Source organism: Emydura macquarii, unplaced genomic scaffold (genome assembly GCF_026122565.2).
Source record: "Emydura macquarii macquarii isolate MOO-44397 ecotype Brisbane River unplaced genomic scaffold, CSIRO-AGI_Emac_v2 contig_1253, whole genome shotgun sequence".
Classification (NCBI taxonomy): domain Eukaryota; kingdom Metazoa; phylum Chordata; order Testudines; family Chelidae; genus Emydura; species Emydura macquarii.
The window spans coordinates 16,866,724-16,889,270 of record NW_027131390.1 but is presented as its reverse complement, the minus strand read 5'-3'; the positions used below and the strand labels follow the sequence as shown (position 1 = coordinate 16,889,270).

The 22,547-nt window shown below is 40.0% G+C and overlaps 1 protein-coding gene across 1 annotated transcript in view; it reads left to right on the top strand.

The window, feature by feature from the left end:
• DCX (doublecortin) overlaps nucleotides 1-21,315 on the top strand; it is a 90,489-nt gene extending 69,174 nt beyond the window's left edge. The window contains exons 5-7 of the mRNA XM_067549676.1: nucleotides 2,676-2,798; nucleotides 16,279-16,373; nucleotides 21,259-21,315. Coding sequence (XP_067405777.1) covers nucleotides 2,676-2,798; nucleotides 16,279-16,373; nucleotides 21,259-21,315 — 275 coding nt within the window. The remainder of the gene's footprint in view (nucleotides 1-2,675; nucleotides 2,799-16,278; nucleotides 16,374-21,258) is intronic.
• The last annotated feature ends 1,232 nt before the right edge of the window (nucleotides 21,316-22,547 follow it).

The window sequence follows — 22,547 nt, the reverse complement described above, 5'->3', positions numbered from 1 at the left end:
ACACCACACAGTTCACGCAGCTCTGAGGGAGCTCCATACTGTAAAACAGTTTGGATGAAATCCTAGCAGCAGAACAACTTGAAAGGAAGCCAAACATTGTGGTCCTATATGCCTGGATTCTGAACACGTTTCCAGTTTGGATGTCTTTTAATAAAAATAAGCCTGGCCTGATTTTCAGAGGCACTGAGCATTTATAATAGGAGCGGCAAGTGCTCAGCACCTCCCAAAAGCAAACAATGTTCCCTTAGCCCTCACCATCTTCCCATTCTCCACCAGTATCCCTCTCTGTTACAAATCACACAGTGCAGGGATACGGCTTCATTGTGTTTCCTGATATCTCGCAAATGAATGTCTTTCATTACAATCTTTTTTGTCATGGGCACTTCTGCCTCCCCAGATGGAAGATGTGCACTCAGATTGCTGGCTGTTAGGTCCTGTCTGATGAGACATCAGGAGACAAGATGAGAAGTAGTCCAAGAAAAGTTTGTCATCCTTTTCCTCCAAAATGCCCGTCACAGATTCATCCTTATAATTACTATTGTTGAGACCCTGTATCTTCCAGAATTATGTTACTGTGTCTCTTGTGATAGGAAGCTAATTAAAAACTCTGGGTGAAATCCTGACCATATTGAAGACAATGGAAGTTTTCCATTGACGTCAGTGAGGTCAGGATTTTATCCTCTCTCCATGTGTGTATCTGCGCGCGCACGCGCACACACACACACACACACACACACACACACAGAGGTTGCCTTTAAAATGTCCATATTTACCAATGGTTATCATCATACAGTGACATATGAGAGTCCACATTATTTCTGTTATTAATTATAGGGAAATACTGTTGTCTATTAATGTCTCTGTATGTATATAAAATGGGGGTTATATATCAACTCAGCTGTAATTACAGAGCCACGATCAGTGCTTCCTTAATACCATCAATAAGATCCCACACTCTTTTAAAAACATTACACCTTCCTACATCTAATTTACAGTTTTTGTATATGATGCATCTTATGGTATTAAACAGAGCGAACAGGTTCATTGCTAATTCTGATTAGCCTTGTGTGGCATCCCTGGAGCACAGTGCCAAGTACTAGCATAATTTCCTCTTTTTCTCATATTGCATGACTCAACAGCAAACTTTCTAGCAGACTGTCTGGAAGAAAGAAAATGAGGCCGGCTGCCTCATTTCAAGCCACGGGGAAAATTTAGGGTGATTACATTTTCATAGATATTCTGATATAGAAATAAATAAATAACATGTACATTTAGGTCAGACAACTTGTTTTCGGTTGACCAATCATTCGTCTGCTGTGTGCTGCCTTATTTCATTTCCATTAGGGAATCCAGTCGAGGACGTTTTAAATCAAAACCCAGGCTGGCTGAGCTGAACTTTCCCCATGGAACACAGACTGTATATGGGAGCTCTAACTTGGAGAACCACCATAATGTCCATTTTTAAGGGCGTCCATGTAGAAGGACTAAGTCCAGGGACACAGGGCTGAACTAATCAGCATTAAACAAAGGGGAAATCCTCTTCTTCTTATCCTCCCTCTGTTTGGGTGAAATTAATAACTTTAGGAAGTGGAGAAGTATTCTTCCAGTGACCTCTCAGTTCAAGTAACTGCTGAGTTCAAGATCTGGAATGCTTGAAATCCTAACTCCCATGAAGGTTTGTAGCATTTCTACGCCTCTTTGGAGCGCTCCGTAGATTCTGTTTACATTCTGTTCAGTACCCAGCGTATTTATTCATTAGGAAAACGCAGTTGGACTGTAATCTACTTGTGTGTGTAAGAGCAGGGGCAGAGTACCCAGGAGACAGGACTTCATTTTTGTACAACTGCTTTGTCTTTTTTTCCTGCTTATAGTGCAGCTCCCAAAAGACGACAGCTTGGAGGTCACAGAAGAGGGTTTGTTCAGGTTGGGTGAAATTCTCCCTTGTGCAGATGGCCCATGCACCAATTAAAGCCTTTAATGCAGGGCCATAAGTGAGGCTTAAGTGGTGCAGTAAGCCTGGTGCTGGTTTTCCACACCTGAGTAAATTTCACTCCTTGTCCTTAGTTGTTACACATGGCCTGGTTAGTGCGGGCTGCATTTTATCACCTTTTACCCTGGCCTTAGCTGGCCAAGAGACACATTAACTGTGCTTTATTTTGACTTTTCCCATGGTGCACTCTAACAGGTGTCAATATGCTACAGAAATTAATTAGTTAATGGACCTGATTCACCACCTATGGTGTGCCAGTCGAGACCAGCACAGCCGGGGCTTCAGAGCCAGGTTTGCCTGGAGTAAGGGTATAGAGGTGCAAACCACTTGCAACCCCTTTCCGCCATGGGAATCAAATTGAGCTAGGCAGGCACTGAATCAGCACCTCTCACAAGCGAACTCTGCTGGATTTTAAGGCTGCCGTCCCCCAGGGTGAATCTCCCCTCTGATGCAGCCACCCTGCTCACTGCATGGATATGCCAGCTGCCCCTGTGCTCAGCGGTGTTGAATCTTCCCCAGGGTCTGCAAAGCAAATTGAAACTATGAAGTGGTGTGCTGTCTTTGATTTCTTTTCTGAGACTGTACAGCAAATACCTGGTGCCCTACATGCATTCCATAGGGTAAAGGACCCCTAGCAATTCCGGTCAATAGGAGAACTAAGTACGCTTGTCATTTATTTCGTTAGAGTGCCGTGTAATGAAAGGGAATCCTCCGACCACTCCAGGCAGCAAGTCCTCCCCAACCCCTCAGAAGAGCTCAGCAAAGAGTCCAGCGCCCATGCGCCGGAGCAAGTCCCCAGCCGATTCAGGTAACCATCAAGATGGTGAGTGACTGTTTTCCGGTGGATGAATATTGACTTCATCCAGACAAGGAAACAAATGCCATGTATCTTTGGATGCAGTGACCTCAGGCATTTCCCTGTGTAACTCTGACATTTCTTATAACAATGGCTACTTGTACAGTGCTGTTATTTTTATTTATTTGCATTGTGATAATGTCTAAAGATTCCAATTAAGATCAAGACCCCATTGTTCTGGGCCCTGTACAAACACAGAGTAAGATACAGTGCCTGCCCCAAATGTCTTACAGTCTTGAATAGACAAGATAATGAAGGTGAGAGAAAGGAGTATTATTTATCCCCATTCTGCAGACGGGGAACTGAGGTACAGAGAGATCCAATGGACATTCCATATGTGTCAGATTAGATGTTTTGCCTCTTAGATGTACTTTGATTTAAAATAACCTCCCATGTAATGTGAGTGTTAATAATTATATAATCTAGAAACATGCCTGTCTAATCCCTATTTAAGTAGACTAAAGAACCTGGCCCATTGCAGAAGCTGGCTCATTAAAATGATATGGAGGCACCTGTTCAGAGATTGAAGTAAATAAAATGGAAATGTTAATTTGCTACAGCAGCTTTTCATATTTCAGTACTGTGGGAGAGGGCAGGTCGGATATGGCAGAAACTGCAGCTTGTCTAGCAACTGCCCGTGTAACACACTTCTTATAGCTGTATTTGCAACATTACATCTCTGGTAATTGATACTTGGTGGAATCCTATTATAGCAACAATGGACATAGGGTGTTAATATTATCCATCAGAATACTTCTTCCAGGAGATGCCGGAAATGGCCTCTAATTAAAGTAGCAGAACGCCCTCAGGAGAACTTAAAGGAGCAGATCCCCAGGTGCCTAAATTAGAGTTACCCAAAATGCCAAAGGGGAGCACAAAATCTTTCTACCCTCAGAGAATACATGACCAGAAACATCATTCCTTCTCCCAGCCCCTTTATACCTTGTAATTTAATATGTGTGATTGGCCAAAAGAAAGCTGGCCACTGAATTGAACTGGAAATATCTTTGGAAATAAAGCCTTTCATAATTTTTAACAGATATTTTCCAGAAGAGGCAGTTCATTTATTTAGGAGTCACATAATGCTCTTTAAAATGTTGAAGAATACTAAGTTAAATTAAAGGACTAGTGTCCAAATTGTATAGTTTAAAAATTGTATTCTCTCTCTAAAAGGTGATCCCATCTTATATTCCTTTCCTTCGTGATTTCAGCCATGTTCTTTTCTTAAAACCAGGTTTGGGGTAGTCATACCATTGCTACAATCCCAAACACATGCTGTATTTGCCTAAGTGTATTGATGGCATGATCCAAAGCCTGCTGTCAATGGAAGAACTCTTTGACTTCATTGGGCTTTGGATCAGGCGCTGAATGCATTATGGCATATTACTTAAAACTTCCTCTAAAGGACCTCTTCCAGAAGACAAACAGACAAACAGTCTATATAGGTTATAAACAGTTTAGATAGACAAACAGTCCATCATGATGTAGCAACTTTGTATTGCTTATATCCAGCTTGCTGAGCAACTCAGTGTGAACAAAAGTTGTGAATCATGGATTTGCTGATGGGTCACAGTGTACATTCAATAGTTTGTTTGCATTATGTAAATCAGTAAGTAGGACTTTAAGGACTGTATATCATTTCTGGATATGGTAGTAAATGGTCTGGAGGTAAGACCAACAATGAAAGACAAAGTTCAAGTCAGATCCCTCTCATCCATCTCGACAATGACCCTTTAACACTTTCATGGGTGTTCTCAATATGCAAAGAAATGGTTGCCTGTTCTGTTTCAGGAAAAAAAAATCAGTTGAACTCTTTGGTGCTGTTAAAGTAATCAGTAGATCCTTTGTTGTTTTGTCAGGAGATAGAGAAAAAGGAGCACCATCTTGCCTTTCTGTTCCACTGAGTTTGTTATAAAGACTCTGGGTTTACAATACTAAATCAGACTTTACACACACAGTACATGAGAGAGAATACTCTATTTCATAAACCATCAATAGGCTTAGTTGGATCTTGGTGGTACCAAATTTCAAGAGACAAGCAAGACGAGCAAGAAAATGATGCTGAATAAGATTTTGATCCATTTTCATGCAGTTTTCACATATTTTATCTGAGTAAAATGCAGAATGAATCTTTGCTTTAAGAAAGTTAATTTTTTTCCAGTTCATTAGACCTCCTATCCCTGTAAAAGTTGTTTCCTCTCTCATTCTTTCCATTACTCTCTTATTGGAAGTTGGAGTTTCCCAATGTCTAATCTATTTTGTTGTATTATATATAAGTTCTTATACCCATGCTTGTCACCATAGTATCTGAGCACCCTCTGTATGGTATGATGCCCTCTGACAAGGATGTAGACATTAATGCCGCCTGAGTCCTAATCATGGTGATGAGCATGGTATAAAAATCTGTATAGAATGGAAAAGAACAGAACATATTTTCTTGGGTTTATCATCTTTATTATGCAATTTCTCTGCAAGGCTAGATGGGCAAATTACACATTATTGAGCATCAACAAAAATCAGAATGTATGTAGCAGTGGATTTGCCTCTGGTAATTGGTCAACAGTGTTCATCTGAGCCCACACCTCATTCATACAGACAATGTAAATCTTAAGGCAAATTCTGCCGCCCATGCTGTGTCTCATTTGTCAACAAGGAAACCAATGCTGTCAGCAGATATTGGACAAAAGGAATAGGTTGCTATACAGCACTGGTAGAGAGAACTGCCTCAGCATAGTCGCCTTGTGCTGCTGGTCCTGATGACACAGCGTTGACAGCCTGAAAATGTTGTCCACTTGCCCTACTCTTGGTTCCTAGAAACACTTTTGATCTGTATGTGTTGACATATATAAAATATTACTGACCTTGAGGATTTGGAAGCATCTGATAAACAGTGGTGATACAGTGGATAATGCATAGGTATGCGAGTCTAGATAGCTGGATTCTATTCCTGTCTGTGCCAGTGACTTAGTTGGTGACCTCAGGCACATCACTTAACCTTTTCCCTTCTTTTGGCGGTAGTGATACTTACCATTCTTTTACAGCGCTCTGTAATCCACTGATGGAAAGAGTCACAAAAAAGCATTGAGGTGGTTTTCATTTCTCTATATATTTGAAGAGCAATATCGACAAAAAACAAAACAAAACTCACCTTCTCAGAAAAGTCCCAGCGCTGGAGTGGCTGTGTGTGGCACCCTTCATGTTCAAAGGCATCTTCTTCTTCTGTCCGCTCGCCCATCATTCTCATGCCTTCCTGCTGATTGATTGGCCTGTAGTCTCTAGCTCTCTCATTATTTTCCCCAAACTGAAGGAGGGAGAATCACGCGGAAGTTAAGCCCTTATTTGTCATTGACCTGAGACAACCCTACGGTCTGTCTCATATTCGCTATTGTCAAGTATTCATTGATATGCAGTAAATTGTCAGATTATGCAGGTGAATTGGTATGTAGAGCATTCCTGGAGCACCGCCAAACTCTGGGGTGCATATTTGCTGTGTCGGCACAAGTCCCTGAGGTTGTAATTGCTTGTGGATTCCTGCATGTTAATAGTTAAGAAAATATTAAAAAGGGGGGTATGTAAGGCTGCTGCTGAGTGACCTAAATATACCCACTGTCAGCTTGATATGAATTGCAATATACTAATTATTCTGCTATTCTTTGGGAGTCTTTATTATAGCAACCCTGGCAGAGTCCCACCCAACTATGTGCACGATCGGATCTCGTTCCAAAAACCCAGAATTAACAAAGATTTTTAAAAATCCTTAAATGTAACACGGTCATTGAAAACAACCATCAGGCCAAAGGGGTCTGTGCATGGAAGGGCCACGATGCCGATAGTGGCAGTTGGCTGCTGCAGTGATTCAGGCTAGGTGGTCTTAGAAGTGGAACAGGAATTGCTGTCACATTGTTACCTTCTGCCAGAGGGAGTTTCTCTTTAGGAAACTCTATCTCCTTCAGTCTAGAGACATCATGGATGCACCGTGAAAGGCTCAGCTCCCTCCAAAACAGGGGCTTTATCTAGAGGTATCCAAATCCCACCCTCTCAAGGTATCCTCCAAAAATGAGTTAGCTAATCTACAAGAACAGGTCAAACTGTTTTCTTAGCACACTCCTGTTCTCTCTGTATTCACCGGACATATTAAATGTTGTTTTCACATTAACTGTAACAATAGTTGACTCAGTTGCCTTGGTGCCAGGCCACTTCTTATTCATTATAATGAGACTGTCTATTCTCTATAATTTTTCATCCTTTTACAGTATCTCAGAGATGTTAAATCTTTTCATTGTGTAGTCATTGATGGCAGGAACTAGAACTTACATTCATTACAATAAGGAACTGCTTCAAAATATTCATGCGGTAACCAGCCGCCATATTCCTTATGAAACAAGCTTTTCCTTTTCCTCTCCAGAGGACAAATACTGGATTGTCAATGGAGGTGCAGAATGTCTGAGAAACAATAACTCCTCCTACTTATGGGAGCAAGCTTTGTATTTCCAGGGGAGTTCTTTCTTCCCTCTCACTGCTAGTTGTTGCAGGCCTCTATCTTTAGCTTCTCGCTGCTGCCTATGTCAGTTCTCTTTGGATACAGTGGCTTCTCCCAGTATTAAGATGACTGCTCCCATATGGTGGGTCTTTTTCCTCTGAGTCTCAGATTGACCTTCCTTGTTGCTTTGACACTGCTGGTTTCTTTACATATTATCATGGCAATGTGATTTAATACATTAAATATATCAAGTTGATAGCAGTTCAGAATGTACTTTCATATAATCTTTTTGCGTGTCCTTGTTTACTATGAGCCAGATGGTGGCCTAACCTTTCACCACCATCATCCAACAGCCTCCCAGATTGCCCCCAGGCATAGCAGGAGAGCAAGATTCATGGAGATGCTCAGATCAAGTAGGTGTGGTCTGGGTGGAGTCAAGTCTCTATCCCTCTTCTCCCAAAGTACCGACCAATAGACCTAAACTGGTGCAGGGAGAGTTTCAGGGACCAGTAAACAGCACATGAAAAAAGTCTGTAGCAAGTTTTTCCCCCAGGAGTAAGGGGAAGCAGGGAAGGAATTATAACTCAGGCCTTTACCTAAAGCCCTCCATAATTCAGAAATTCAGAGAGGCAGATCCTGCCCATCTCACTCATACTGAGCAGTACCTTGCTGCCAGAGAAGGCCCATTGATTTCAGTAGGACTATTCTCACAGTAAGATACTACCCAGTGTAAGGACAGCACAGTCTGACCCAAAGGTCAGTTTCCTTAGAATGTCTATTTCCTTTCCATACACTATCTAGGTTGTAAAATATAAATGGAATTAAGAGAACTGGAACTCCAAATGCAGGGATCCCAGATGGCTAAATACTCAGGGCCAAATTGTGATCTCATGCATCTCACTCTAAACTGATGGATCCCTCTGTGCCTTCTGAAATGTCTTAGAGCAGTGTAAAGGGTCCATAAAAGAGGAATTAAACTGCCCCTGCAAAAGAGGAGCTGACAGACAGCTGGCATAGCAGCTATATGCTGTTCCTGCTCCTGTCCCCTGGTTCAGGGAGCATGTTGGAGGAAGGATGAGTAAGAGGGGGCGTGGCCCTAGAACATTTTTTTTTCTGGATATTATGTTCTGGCATAACGGCCCACAGAGGGTTGTTACATTCCGGTGCAATTTAGAGCAGCTTGCAAGGTATTTCTACATTATGCCATGGCTCAGGCAGGCCCTGGCCGGGACCAGGGTCAGGATTGGGGAGATACAGAGGTGGCAGGAAAAGGAGAATGTGCAATGTGGCCCGAACAATTTAAGCCAGTGTAAAGCCAGCATAAGTAAGATCAAAACTGTGACAACAGATTTCTAAAACCTGGAATAATTTAAAAACAAACCAACAAAAACAGCAGAGGTAAATCTTAGGTAATGATGTCAGGTGGGAAATGTTGTCATTTATCATTTGTATTTATTTATTTTGAAAAAATGATTTCACCTATCAATAGCATTTAACGAACTCCCAGAAACACTTCCCTTAAACCATTTGCATTAAACCTCATGATAACTCAGATTTCTCAAAGAGAGGAACAGAACTACAGTGTGTATGAAATCAGAGTTTTATTTTCAGGTTTGAAGAATTGATTCCATCATGCCTTTTCACTCTTCTGGAGTTAAAGTTTTGCCTTTGGTAGAATTCATATGTGTCAGATCAGGGTTCAGTTGTATAAATATTTGTTCTGTGACAGGGAGGTCTATGATTTTTCCAGCAGGAAATGATTAACATCAGCATGCCCTCAGCGACTCTCAGAGGAGATCTGCAGGCAATTGAGTTTAAATTGAAATATGACCTACTCTAGCTACAGTATCTAGTGGCCTGGGATTGAATTTGGCTCAGGGAACCTATGAACATATCACAGAGGGACTACTTCTGGACTTTAATTTCTTACTTCTCTAATGAGATAGAAAGACAAATGCATTTCCACAAGGCAGCAACAATTAACCAAACAGATACAGAACGTCAATCTGTCCTGACTGCAGACCTGACTCCCAAGGGTTATTATGAATGAATGTGTTAAAAAGGCAGCAGATGTCTTTGGGATTATGCACAATATTGCTCAAACCAGCCTGCTATCTATTTCCACTTCTTCCACTTCAGCTCCAGCTAGCAGACAATCTACACTGTATACTGTATAGAGATATTACAAGTTAAAAGCTAAATTAAAAGAATGTTAAAGTTGCAAAGTCAAGCATTCAAAAGTCAGGAAATATCTGATTTAAGGTTGCCCATGTAATCTTAATCCAGCCTCATGTGCATGCATTATGATAGCCTTTAATTACATGATCACATACTATTTTTTTCCATAGGACTCCTGCCTCATTCAGCATGCAGAATTGATGGTGCTCACTAAAAGAGTAGCTCTTTACTATTTTGTTTTGTTCTCTTGTTCAATGTTTGGTCCCAGACCTTATTATTGCATACTATATAAACCCTGCTCTGAATACTGAATTATTCATTTCCTAATTGTCTTTTCTATGGCACTCATCACTGTAGTATCTGAGTCTTTCATAAATAATGGGTATTATCCCATTTTACAGATGGAGAACTGAGGAAGAAAGCGATTAATGTCAGATTGCCCATTAATTTTGAGTGCTCAGTTTGAAATGCCTTAGACCTGATTTTTCAAAGTATTTTTAAAGCACAGCTGCCATTGACTTCATTTGCAGCTGTAAGTGCTCAGCACTTCAACAAATCAGACCCCAAGGCCTTAAGTCAGGCATCCAGAAAACGAGGAACACACAGTTAGTGACCGCCTGGAGAAAATTTGATTTAAGTGACTTCCCCAGCATCACACGGGAACTCTATGACAAAGGTAGAAACAGAATCCAGTTCAGCATGGCAGCATTCAACTGCCTTAACCATGAGACTGTCCTTTCTCTTCTGCAATCCCCTGCATCCTTCACTGTACATCTTCCATCTTCTACAAGGTGTCTTACAGACGACAGCTCCCTTCACTGCACAACCCTGATTCAGCCCTAGAGCACAGTCCATCCTGTGCACTGAATGAGGCAGGTACCCTCTAGAAAAATAATATGTGATCATGTAGTTAAAGACTGTATCTTAATGCACACATGCAATAGGGTTGAATTGCATTTTCACAAGCATATATAATATAATTTTTATACATATAATAAACAATAGAGGCTTAATTTGAATTCAAGCATTCATTAATTCTGACAGTTGATTATACGATCTGGTTTTCTGGTAGCTATGCGTATGGGTGCTGGTAGCCTGTGGTCGACCGATCAGATTAGATGATCTGGCCTTAAATGCTAAACTCTATGACTTTATACAGGGCCAGATCCCCAGCCAACATAAATCATCAGAGCTGTATTGACTTCTGCAGAGCTATATCAGTTTACCCCAGTTGGGATCTGGCCCTTACACCTCATTGTTTGGTTCCATTCGAGTTCAGAAGACATTTTTTAAGTATGATAAAGAATGCTATTTTTACTACAAAAGCAGAGAGAAAATCAGACCTATTTCTCAACTGCTTCTGCTACTGATAACTTGTTCATGAATATCCCTAATGATCAACATCAGTCTCATGGGATTACTGACTAAATGTCTTTTTTTCACCAGTGCTCATCAAGTATTAATATCACTTCTATAGCACTTAAGTCTTATTGTATTAGGGAATTTCTCTCCTCCCTTGTAGCAATTACATACTTTTGCTGTACACTGATGTCTGAACATTAGCAATTCTCCCAGTTCTTCTCCATTTGTGGTTAGGAAAATGTTGATGCTGCAAATAAATGTCATTTTATTTCTTTGCATGCTTTTTAAATGATGCTGTTCCTGCGAGGAGAAGTTACTTTCTGTGTCAGGGTCAGTGATAACAGGAGGTCAGTACAAAAAAAGACAATTTAGAAGTTAGAGTTGGATTTCCAGATAACACAGGGTACGTTAGAGCTGTTTTACCTACCGGCTTACTTAGTAGAAAAGCCAAGGTCACCCGCTAAAGAAACTTGCAGGAGATCTAAAATCTATATGTCTGAATTGTCTTTAGTTTAGATTTTATGTTGTATAGTTAATAAACTCAACTTTTATGCACCTGATCTAAAGGGTAACTCAGCTTCCAAGGGTGAAATAGAGGAATGGTGGGATTTTACAGCACTATAGCTAGTATGCAATCTGTTCTGTTTTCCAATACAGTTGACCAGTCAAACTTCTTTTTTAGTGCAGAATGATTTGAAGTGAATTGTGAAGTCACTCCATCCCCCAGCTCTGCACACCCATATTTTGACCATGTTTTAATGGAAATCTAATTCCCAAATGGTACAAATTTGTAATGAAAAGAGAGACTATAAATGATGACCAGACCTCTTTACCTATCAGCCCCTCAGAGTATCATTGAATACAGAGATGAAATGATACTGACAAATGTATGTTAAAAAATAAAGGGTCAAAGTCTGAAGTGAGTCTAATAAATCTAACCTGATAGGACATATACATTCTTCCCGTTCCCACAGCATGAGAGTTGCACCAGTTTAGACTCTCTTGGAGTCACATCCACATATCAACATGTAACTTGCATCACCTCTAAATATAACCCAAAAATATTAGCTAAAATTAGTATTAAAAAGCATCATAGATGAAGTATAGATAGTAGAGAAAATACCTGAGGCCCTATTAGAAATGAAAGCAACTGCCCAAAAGGTAGTGAGGGATCAAGAGGGTCTCAGGAACTCAGCATAGGATCGCTTCATTGGAGAATAAATCACTCTAACAGCCAACCAGAAATTCTAATTAATTTACAATTCTAGATCTCAGAACTAGAGTGTGGAGAGGAAAGCCATCATGACTTTGCAGGAATAGAGCAGCAATAGGACTTCAGAGGCAGAATGTCAAGAAAGTTTGGAGCCACAGAAGTAAAGAATTAGGCGGGACTGGGCCTGGCCCCTGTGCAAGTGCACAAGTGGTGTGGGAGAGGGAACAGAAACTCCTCCCGCACCTTGCACCAACTGCAATCTTTAAAACAGCTCGTCAAAGCCTTTCACTGCTACCTGCAGATTGGATTCTTACTGCGGCCTAAATTTAAATAGCTCCATCACTCACTCAATAGGAGAAGGGTCTTTTCCAGTCTTTAGCTTTAATGGTGAACTTGGGGAACCTCTATGAGGTTGTCTCTTGCAAATAGGTTCTGAGGATTTTATTTTTATTTTAAAAAAAGATATGATTATATAGTGGTAAATAGGAACAAAACATATTTATTAGTCAACAAATATTTTAATGGCAAAACACAAAACCACGTTAAAGGGATTCAGTCTTAGCACAACAGTTACACAAAGCACATGACTACACTAACAGTGTGAAATGAAACGGAGGGAAACTATTGACAGAGGATGCTAATGGATTAAAAAACGAATCAGAGTTGTGGTGAATACAGAGCACTGTGAATACAGACTGGGATGGTTCCTCATATGGAAATACAAAGACAAGGTGCCAGATTCTGGCTGGCAATCGGAAAGAGGCATAATGGATTCTCAAACACGTGCCATTGGGTCAATCCTGCAAGGTGTTGAGCACACTGGGCCTGATCCAGCAAAGTACTTAAGCACATAGGGCCTGAGCCTACATCACTGAAATCAATACAAGCTTCGCCATTGATTTCAGTGAGTGCAGGATCAAGCCAATACTTAACTTTACATATCTGAGTAGTCTCGCTGAAGTCAACCGCAGTTCTTATGTGCTTGAAGTTAAGCACGTGCTCCAGTGTTTTGCTGGATCAGAGCCATAGGCTGAAAGGTAGTTCTAATCAGAATGAGATCAGCCCCTTGTATAGGTTTGGCAGTCCATTCCTACCGGAGCAAATCTTGAAGATTTTACTCCGTTTTCAGTCAGTCTTTATTCAGACTCAGCAGGAGTAGGAATTAGTCAAAACCTGATCCCAGAACTCTGGATTCTCTCCAAGAGCAGAAATAACCATGATGATGACTGGATATGTGAGTAAACATCATGAATTAATGACTGCCGAGGAAGGAATATTGCAGAGAAGGAGCTGGAGGTTACAGTGGATACCAAACTAAATATGATTCAGCAGTGTAATAGTGTTGCCAAAAAAAGAAAAAGTATCCGCAGGAGTGTTGTAAGCAAGACACAAGAGGTAATTCTTCCACTCTACTCAGCACTGATAAAGTCTCAGCTGGAATATTGTGTCCAGTTTTGGGCCCCATGCTTCGGGAAAAATGTGGACAAATTGGAGGAAGTCCAGAGGAGAGCAACAAAAATGATTAAAGGTCTAGAAAACATGACCTTAAGAGGAAAGATTGAAAAAATGGGTTTGTTTAGTCTGGAGAAGAGAAGACTGAGGGTGGGACATGATAACAGCCTTCAAATACATAAGAGGTTTTATAAACAGGAGGGTGATAAATTGTTCTCCTTAACCACTGAGGACAGGACAAGGAGTAAAGGGCTTAAATTGCAGCAAGGGAGATTTAGGTTAGACACTAGGAAAAACTTCATAACAGTAAGGGTAGCTAAACACTGGAACAAATTACCTAGGGAGATTGTGGGATCTCTGTCACTGGAGGTTTTTAAGAACAGGTTAGACAAATACTCTGTCAGGGATGCTCTAGTTAATACTCAGTCCTGCCTCAGTGAAAGGGACTGGACTAGATGACTTATTGAGGTCCCTTCCAGTCCGACATTTCTGTGATTCTATGATTGTGAGGTCAGTGAGTGTATACACATATGTATTTAGGCCACAACCCCTATTTAGGCTGGCCCAGAACTATTATAGAGTTAGCATTGCATAGGTGAGACTCAAGCTATCTGTCCCTACCCAGGCAAAATTCCAGATAACTCATAGGTGTAAGGATCACAAATATGGGGCCTAATTCTCATTTCTGCTAAGGCATCTTCACATGGCTCTGAAGGTATAAAGAGGCCTTAATTGTCATTCTCTTCCACTTTAGGGTACTTATTGCTACTTATCTAAACCCTTATTTTCCCCTCCTTTTTCTGACCTTTAAAACTTGATATACCATACACCCTTCCTGCCATTGTTCACAATATTATGCCTTATAAATTGTATAGGCCTGATTTTCAGACAATTTAGGCACTCAGATATATGCTCAGTTACATGCCTAATTTGCACATGCAGTTACCATGATTTCAAGCAAGTGCCTAATTTTTGCCTTTCTTACATGCATCTACTGACAGTCAGTGTAACTGTGGGCACATATTAGGCACACCCAAGTAAGAAGACAACCAGTCCTATCTTTTCTTTCCTTCTATGTAAAATTTCAAATCAATTTTTAAAAATGTTTGTTTGTTTCCCTGGCAAAGGAAAATTCCGTTTAATGTATTTATATGGATAGTTAGCGATGTTTAATGCCATTTAAGAAAGCAATAATCAAAACATTTATTTTTTTTAGTTTTGGGGATTGTACTGAGTGAATAAACATCATGGCTTGTTTTTTGATATGTCATTTTATGTAGACTTGAATGAGAAATGTATTTTTAATGCTTGTTTAAGTAACGCCCTCCAGCCTATTTCTGCTTGGATTACTCAGAATGGAAGGACCCAAAAAGATAATATACTTATATGTAGCCAGCTTGTCTCTGAATTCACTTCCCTCAAAGTGATGCCACCAAGCCAATGGAGTTGCACCATTAAATGCCATGTGAACAAGAGCAGAATCAGGGTCTATCTCCCTGGAATTAAAGCGTAGCATATAGAATCTAGCAGAAACATTACCAAATGAACAAGAAGGAAACATATCCTTATGAAATATTGGCTTGGTATTCTCTGTGACACTTGGTAACATTCAAAGTTATACACTACTTTAAAGAACATCACTGCAGTAAGATTTTCACTTTCGCTCATTTCATTTTTATTCACTGTGTTTTGTTTTGTTTGTTTTTTGCTATAATTTGCTGTTTGCTTTTATCTATTTTTTTGCCCAGTACATCCATAATAGCTGTCTCTGGCATAGACCTCACCTGTTTCACTTTAATTAAAATCCAGTTGCTAATAGGCTATGTGAACACGACACAGACCAACCCTCCAACATTTTGTTCAGAGGTTTGGTTTAAATGAATCATCCTTTTTTTTTCTCTTCGTTACTTAAAGAGTGGGAAGATTTTTGTTTTCTTTAGTGGTTACAAAAGGCCAGATTGTTGCTTTGGTGCACAGGGTGCAGAATGAAGCTACCTCGCAGGGGACCTAAAGGAGATGTACTCTCACTACACCATCTTCAGGAGGGTACAGTATTCATTCCTCCACACACTCCCTAGTCCTGCGCAGTGGGCGAATGGATGGAGCTATGTTTATGCCCATATCTCTGTGGTGTCTGGCACTTCAAGGGTCCTTAGCACTGAGTGCAATCCCTGGGCTCAAGCGACCAAGTTTTATATAAACCCTAAGCTAACACATGAACTCATTGAATAATAATTAAAGTTGGTTGTCTAGGCCATTTACAGACTTTGATTTTTATTGGTAAGTCAAAATACTGCATAGTTTAAATTGTATTAAAAGGTTTGAAAGTCTGGAAATCTTACAGTGGATTTTTATAGTCAATTCCTACATTGAATCAGTTTGGTAAATATGCAATAATGTTTATAAAGTAAAATATTGCATCTCAGCTGGGGCAAGGCCCTGTATTTAGAACAGCTGAAACATCCAATCTGATGAGTAATTATTTTGTTCTTTGGATTTTTTTCCTGTCTGAATTATAGATGAAATAAACTGGAGCCTTTAGATGTTATCAGTCTGGATGTTTTCTATCTCCCTGAAGTAGAGAAATAATCTGTTTCTTGCTTTTCTTTGGGAATTCATTGCTGACTTTAGTCTTGTTTTAGATGTTATCAGTCTGGATGTTTTCCATCTCCCTGAAGTAGAGAAGTAATCTGTTTCTTGCTTTTCTTTGAGAATTCATTGCTGACTTCAGTCTTTTTTTATGACAGCAAATGGAACATCAAGCAGTCAGCTGTCTACACCCAAGTCCAAGCAGTCTCCAATCTCCACACCTACCAGCCCAGGGAGCCTCCGTAAGCACAAGGTATTACGTTTCTTATACCTTACTAAAACTGTTTCTATCTACATATACCTAGATATATAGACAAAATGGCTAAAACAAAACCACATTCTTGGGTGGCATAACTTCATGGGTTATATCTGCAGAGAATCTGGCCCTTACCTAGAATCCTTTTGTTTTCAAAGACTAAAAATCCACAGTGAATACCGGTAAGCGCGCTTTGTAGGTGAATAAGGTAGTATGTTAGTATAGCACTGACTTGGAGGAGCTTTACATTGAGTGTAATACAAGGGTTTTTTCAGATGGTTGTTTCCTCTGCAGCTCTTTTCAGCATTTGCCGTAGGAACTGCTTGTGCCTGTTTTCAGATATAGCCAGCTTGGTACCCATGGTTCTCTCCAAGTTCCCCTGAACATCAGGAACAAGACCAACAAATCAAGGATTACTATATCCCTGTGAACCACTGCTGCACAGACAAGGGAATAAATGAAGAGAGGGAAATGCAAGGCCCACAACTCTGGCTCCTCTCATTGCCCAGAGGTGCTCTTGTCAATACCTGCACACTGCTGCCGCAAAAGCTAATGGAGAATCAGGATGGTGTCACTTAGCTACACCAGAATTTCCTCTGGAACCACAGCTGAGATTCTCCCTTTGTACATTGAACACGGAATCAAGCCATCCCCTTTCTAAACACTTAATCCAGCACCTTCCACTAGCACTAAATTCACACATTTTTTCACCTGTCAATTCAAATTTCTAGTAGTAAAATATTAGGGCAAAACTCTAGTCACCAGTCAAGGTCTGTAATCTGCCAAACTGGGCCCAAAATGCCGAATTCAGAACTGAGTCCAGAGAAGAAGCTCCCCAAAGTTAAGGGACTGTTTGGATCGCAGCTTTTGGTTTGAACCCATTCTCAGTACACAGCTGTATCACATATTTTGCATTAGACCATCTTACCAAACTGTCAGAGTTATAGATGGGAGTTCTGTGTGAAATACATAATAACAATATTTATGTTTGTAAAGTCCTTTCATTCTGAAAGGATCCCAAATCTCTTTACAAATTTCATGCTTTCAGCACCGCTGAAATGCGTTCACCTTTGGATGAATGGCGTATAACTCTGGATGGGAAGGAAAAGGAGGAAATTTAATGCTGGCCAAAGATCTTGTGGCAAATTGCTGCCCTTACAAGTAGTGTCATTAAATCTTTAATGTTCCCATAGTAGAGAAAAGATATTGGTTTTAAGATCACATCCAAAAGACCCATATAGACTAAACTGCATGGAACTCTGAATAGAAACCCCAGACAGATGAAGGGGCTGAACTGACTTTTCTGAGACTTGAACCTGTGGCTCTGGGGTGTAATGGTATGATGGGCCATAGATCACTGATCCATGCCCTCCATTTGAGAGACAGAGAGGCTGATCCCCAGTATGGATCAGAGAGGATAATTGTACTCTTAAACTGTTTCACTCTTTGAAATAGTTTCTGGTGTATTGATGGGCACATTCCTTATAAACAGTCATCATCTTGTAAATCTTTCTCTCTTGAAAAAGCCTAAAGTGCTGGCAGCTCTGTCCCATTAAACAGTGAAAAAAATGTGCATGTCGGTGAAGCTCTAAGTAGTGATCCTAATATTGCCTTATAAGGAAATTTTAAAAACAACAACTTTAGGTCATGCTCTATTTTACAAGCTATGAATTACTGTGTAATTACTTTCCGGTAGTTCTCTGGTAATTCCTTTCTGGTACAATGATTGTTTTTCCTGGTAACGTCCTCTAATTTACCATGCCATCTGAAGAGCAGCAGGGAGTTTTGTTACATATCTGTGAACTTGTGCTGTTGCCATCTATGACCAGAGGTGAATCTTTTGTTAAAGGGACCCTCAAAACACACAGTAATTGGTTCTGCTGCTGCTCCGCCACCCTTTTGACTGCATCCAGTTTGTCTTTCCCACTGGCTTCCTCTGATCTCTTTTCTGGGCTATGCTACCCCACGGACAAGGTATCCTCTTCTCCAAGATGTCTTCACTCAGTGTGAAATATATCCTAATTGTTAATTTAAAGGGTGAAATCCTGGACCTATTGAAGTCAATGGAAGTTTGCCATTGACTTCAATGGGATCGGGATTTCATCCCAGATCTTCCTTTGAAATAACCAGTCTTCTTCATCACCTCACTCTTCCGCTCTCCTGCCTCAGGTGGTTTTCTTCATTTCTCGGATAGTCTCCAACTCTCAACAAGAGGCCTACAAAAGAATTAGGGAGTTACTTGATCTGATCGCTGCTATATGTTTTCTGAAAACAGAAGAATTAAAGGATTTTCCTACAAAGATTTTTATTGAAAACAGGTGGCTCTCTTAGTAAAGAACAGTGATCGACATTCTTCATGCCTCCTTACTTCTTCATGGCTGAGGACTAGTCTTACGCTTCAGTATGTAACAAGATCAACATGGTAGAGGCAGTCACCAGTAATAGATATAACATTTTAATTGACCTTTGATGGCATGGAGGGGTTAAGCTGGTGGGGGAAAAAGCACTTTGGACTAAAATTGAGGTGTATATGGGAGCGCGTTTCTTGAACAGATTTTGATTTTCAGGTTTGTGTGGCACCATTTCTAAAGGCTCGGCGCTAATAAACACAAACAACATCCTTTTTTTATTAGAGACACCACCCTACTTTTGGCACACAAATGTAATTTAATAAACAAATGGCCCTGTCAGTCTGTGTTAGAAGGTGCTGAATTAAAAGAAAACCTTGGAATAAAAAAGAATGAAGGTAAGGAGGTATGAAAATCAGTTTGACTAAGCCAATGAAAAGACTCCTATGGCTCATTATGGGCCAGACTGTGCAATCCTGACTCACTTTGAGCAGTCCCTTTTTGAGGATTAGGTTGGTTGACTGAGGATCAAGGTGAGTAATGGGATCAGAATCTGTCTCATAGTAATTATGGGTCTGAAACAAAGCCCACTGAAATCAATGGAAAGTCTCACATTAATTTCAGTTGCTTTGGATGAATCATATAACATGTAGGATTTTAAGGTACGGCCCCTGGTTTGGGACTGTGCAATCATACCATCCGAGTAGGACTTCCCAGAGATCCCTACACCTGCACATAATATCCCATGGAGCTGGAGATTTGCTTCTGAAAATCTTGGCGCTTTGCATATTTCAGGCAGATCAGATCCTCAATATTATTTTAACATACATTTTTATGATGTTCAGAATGGACTTCCAGTCCGTGATCCCAACCCCATTGAAGTCAGTGAAAAGGCTCCCATTGATGTTAGTGGGCTTTGGATCAGGTCCTTAATGCCAAACTTTTAACCAAGCAGAGTCTGGTCTTTGAATTTGCATGCTCACTCTTTCACGTGCAACTGAATGTGGCTGCCAAAGTGTGTGTGAATCAATTTAGTGCATCCAGAATGGCATTTCCCTGTAGAAACAGGTGTTAGTACACACGAAACAAGTGCTCAGTCTCTTTTGTTGGTGCAGTCGGATGTGTGTGCAAAGTGCAAGGCATGGGCTTAAAAAGTAGCCCTATTGATTCCTATAGAATGCCTGCTGTTTACTAGTGCTGTATGAATAGGTCCTCAGGCACATAATCCCTGTAGAAAACACCTCTTGCTGGTGGAAGGAGGGAGGTTAAGTAACAATCAGTCACTTGTCTCGTGGGAGCAGCTCCTGGCCCACAGCCTGCATACAGCAGTTGATCATGTCTTTTCCAGGTCTTTTAAGCTCCCTTTTTATACCTCAATAATCAAGGATCTGAAAATAGTTTTCCAATATTGTAGGGGTGGGATTTTTTCCCATATCCTTGTAACGAAAATTTAAAATCTCACCTTGTTTAATTTATGTTTGTTGCCTAGTTGACTCATGACCACTCTTGTGAATTCCCATAGAAAATTTACAATTGTGATTACTGAAGGCAGAGCTGATCAACTACAGGCTTCTCCATTGAGTTAACAGCAGACGTGAATGTAACATTTTAAGTTATTAGAACATTCATGCATCATTGTTTTGTTTCCAGGAGCTATTCTAGTGTTTGATAAAGAAAAACAGCTTTATTTTTTTTCCTGAAATGTATAAAGTAAAAAGCTCCAGCCTTCATACACTCTAAAACTCTCTTTTCTCTTGCAAAATTCCCCAGCCCAGCCATTGTTTTGAGGCTTGAGGTCTGTTTGGAACCCCCTTCAATTTTTTTGTGCTTTGCTGTGTTTTGATGATAGCCCCAGCCTGTGCATAACAGAGCACTCAGTAAGGAACAGCAGAGCTATAGCCTTCTTCAGTGATAGTTTGCATACATGGGTGGGTCCATATGGGATCTTTTCAGAAGTGGAACCAGATCAAAGCCTAAGATAGGAACTGTAGAGTTTAGAGCCCGAGCCAGAGCCAAATGATGCAGCTTGCACTAATTTTTAAAGCATTTTAATTGTTTGTGTATAATTATTATGGGCTTCAAATAAGAACATGTGATGGAGCATGTAATATTCCTCTCAAGTCTCTTGAGACAGCTGTTCTAGAGATGTTTCATAGAGGGAGCTGTTAAATAAGGTAACACTCTTTATTTTGACCCTAGGTTCAAACTGACCTGTATCACGAAAATGTCTGTTGATTCATGCAAAATCTAACACAGATTGATAGAAGTGAGAAGTGGCTAAAATCTTCTCAGATCACCTCTGCCTTTTGTGACTTAGATCTTCCTGTTCCACCATGAATGTAAACTGCCCTGGTTTCAGTCATAATTCCTCAGACAATAGTAGGTCTGTCCATTCAAAGTCCCATGAAGGAGATTTCAACCTTGTTCACAGGAAGTTGTACTTCACTGAGCTGAATCATAGAGCTGTCTTCTTACTAAAAGATGAAGCTGGAAACTGATTGTGGGAGTTAACACTTTCTTCTTTCTTCTTACAGGACTTGTACCTGCCTCTGTCCTTGGATGACTCTGATTCCCTCGGCGATTCCATGTAAAAGAACACAATGCTAATTGTCCATAGTACAAGCTATGTTTATGATACAGTACAGTACTTCTGCCAAAAGAAGCAGATAGGTGACTGGTGCTTTCAAATCAAAGGACACAAAGTTATATGTCTTTTTTTTTCTGTGATTTATCATCTGTGCCACAAATCGACACCTATCGACTAATAGGGATAGAGTGATACCATCCTTCTGAGTAACTCTATAGGGATGCAAAATGGGCATTGCCAGCAATCAGAGGCCAATGATCTCTTGCATTTCCCCTTGACTTCAGTTTTTTTTCTTCTGCTCTAACTTCTTGAATTTACTATTGACTGCAGAAAAGTTGACAATTCCCCCTAGAAGTGCATAAATAAATCTTCCACTGAGCAATTCTAAAACTAAAAGAAATCAAATACTGTTTCCCACCTTCTCAAAATGCTGATGAATGCTAGCAGCTCTTTGAAAGCAGATCTGCTTTTAATTTTGCACCCCTGGTTTTATCACCTGCATGCTGTCTAGCACCAATTTCTGTTGCTGAAGAGTGGTGAGGGAGATGACTTGTTTACTCTGGAAAAAGATGCCAGCAGAATGTGAAACAAAGGAGTTTGGACAAGATTAAGAAATGCTGCATAAGATGCTAAGTAAAGTTTTTATAGCACAGTGATTACATTATAAATTTACGTATTGGGTCATTTTCTAATAAATAAGCAAAGATATATATATGTCAGCTGAGTGTCTGGTGAACCAGATTTCTCATATAACCCAAAGATAATGCTGGCTGATATCAAGTTATTATACCTGCCATATGGTATCTCTCTATCTCTGCTTATAATATTAATGCCTTGTAAACAGCCAACACTGAAAACACTGTGAGAATTTGTTTTCAGGTCTGACACCTTTAGGTCGCTTTTTGTAGCAAGAAACCAATACACTTTTTATAAAAAAAAAAACAAAAAAACTTGTATCTGTTTTTGGGAGTAAGTATTCAAGCTCCTTTTTTATAAAAGCTGGTAATTTTCTTTTGGTTAAAAAACACATTCAGAAAAATTTACAAAAAAAAAAAAGCCAGTTGCAAAACAGTAATAACTGTGTTTAGAAATCATGTCATCACTGCCAAACAGAAGAGAAGTCAATTCAAAATAATGAATGTTTTGATAGGTTTTTGTAATGTTTAAACTTGCATTTTTGTTTTATACAATTCAATACTCCTAATTATGGCCAGATGCTCTAATTATATTACAGAT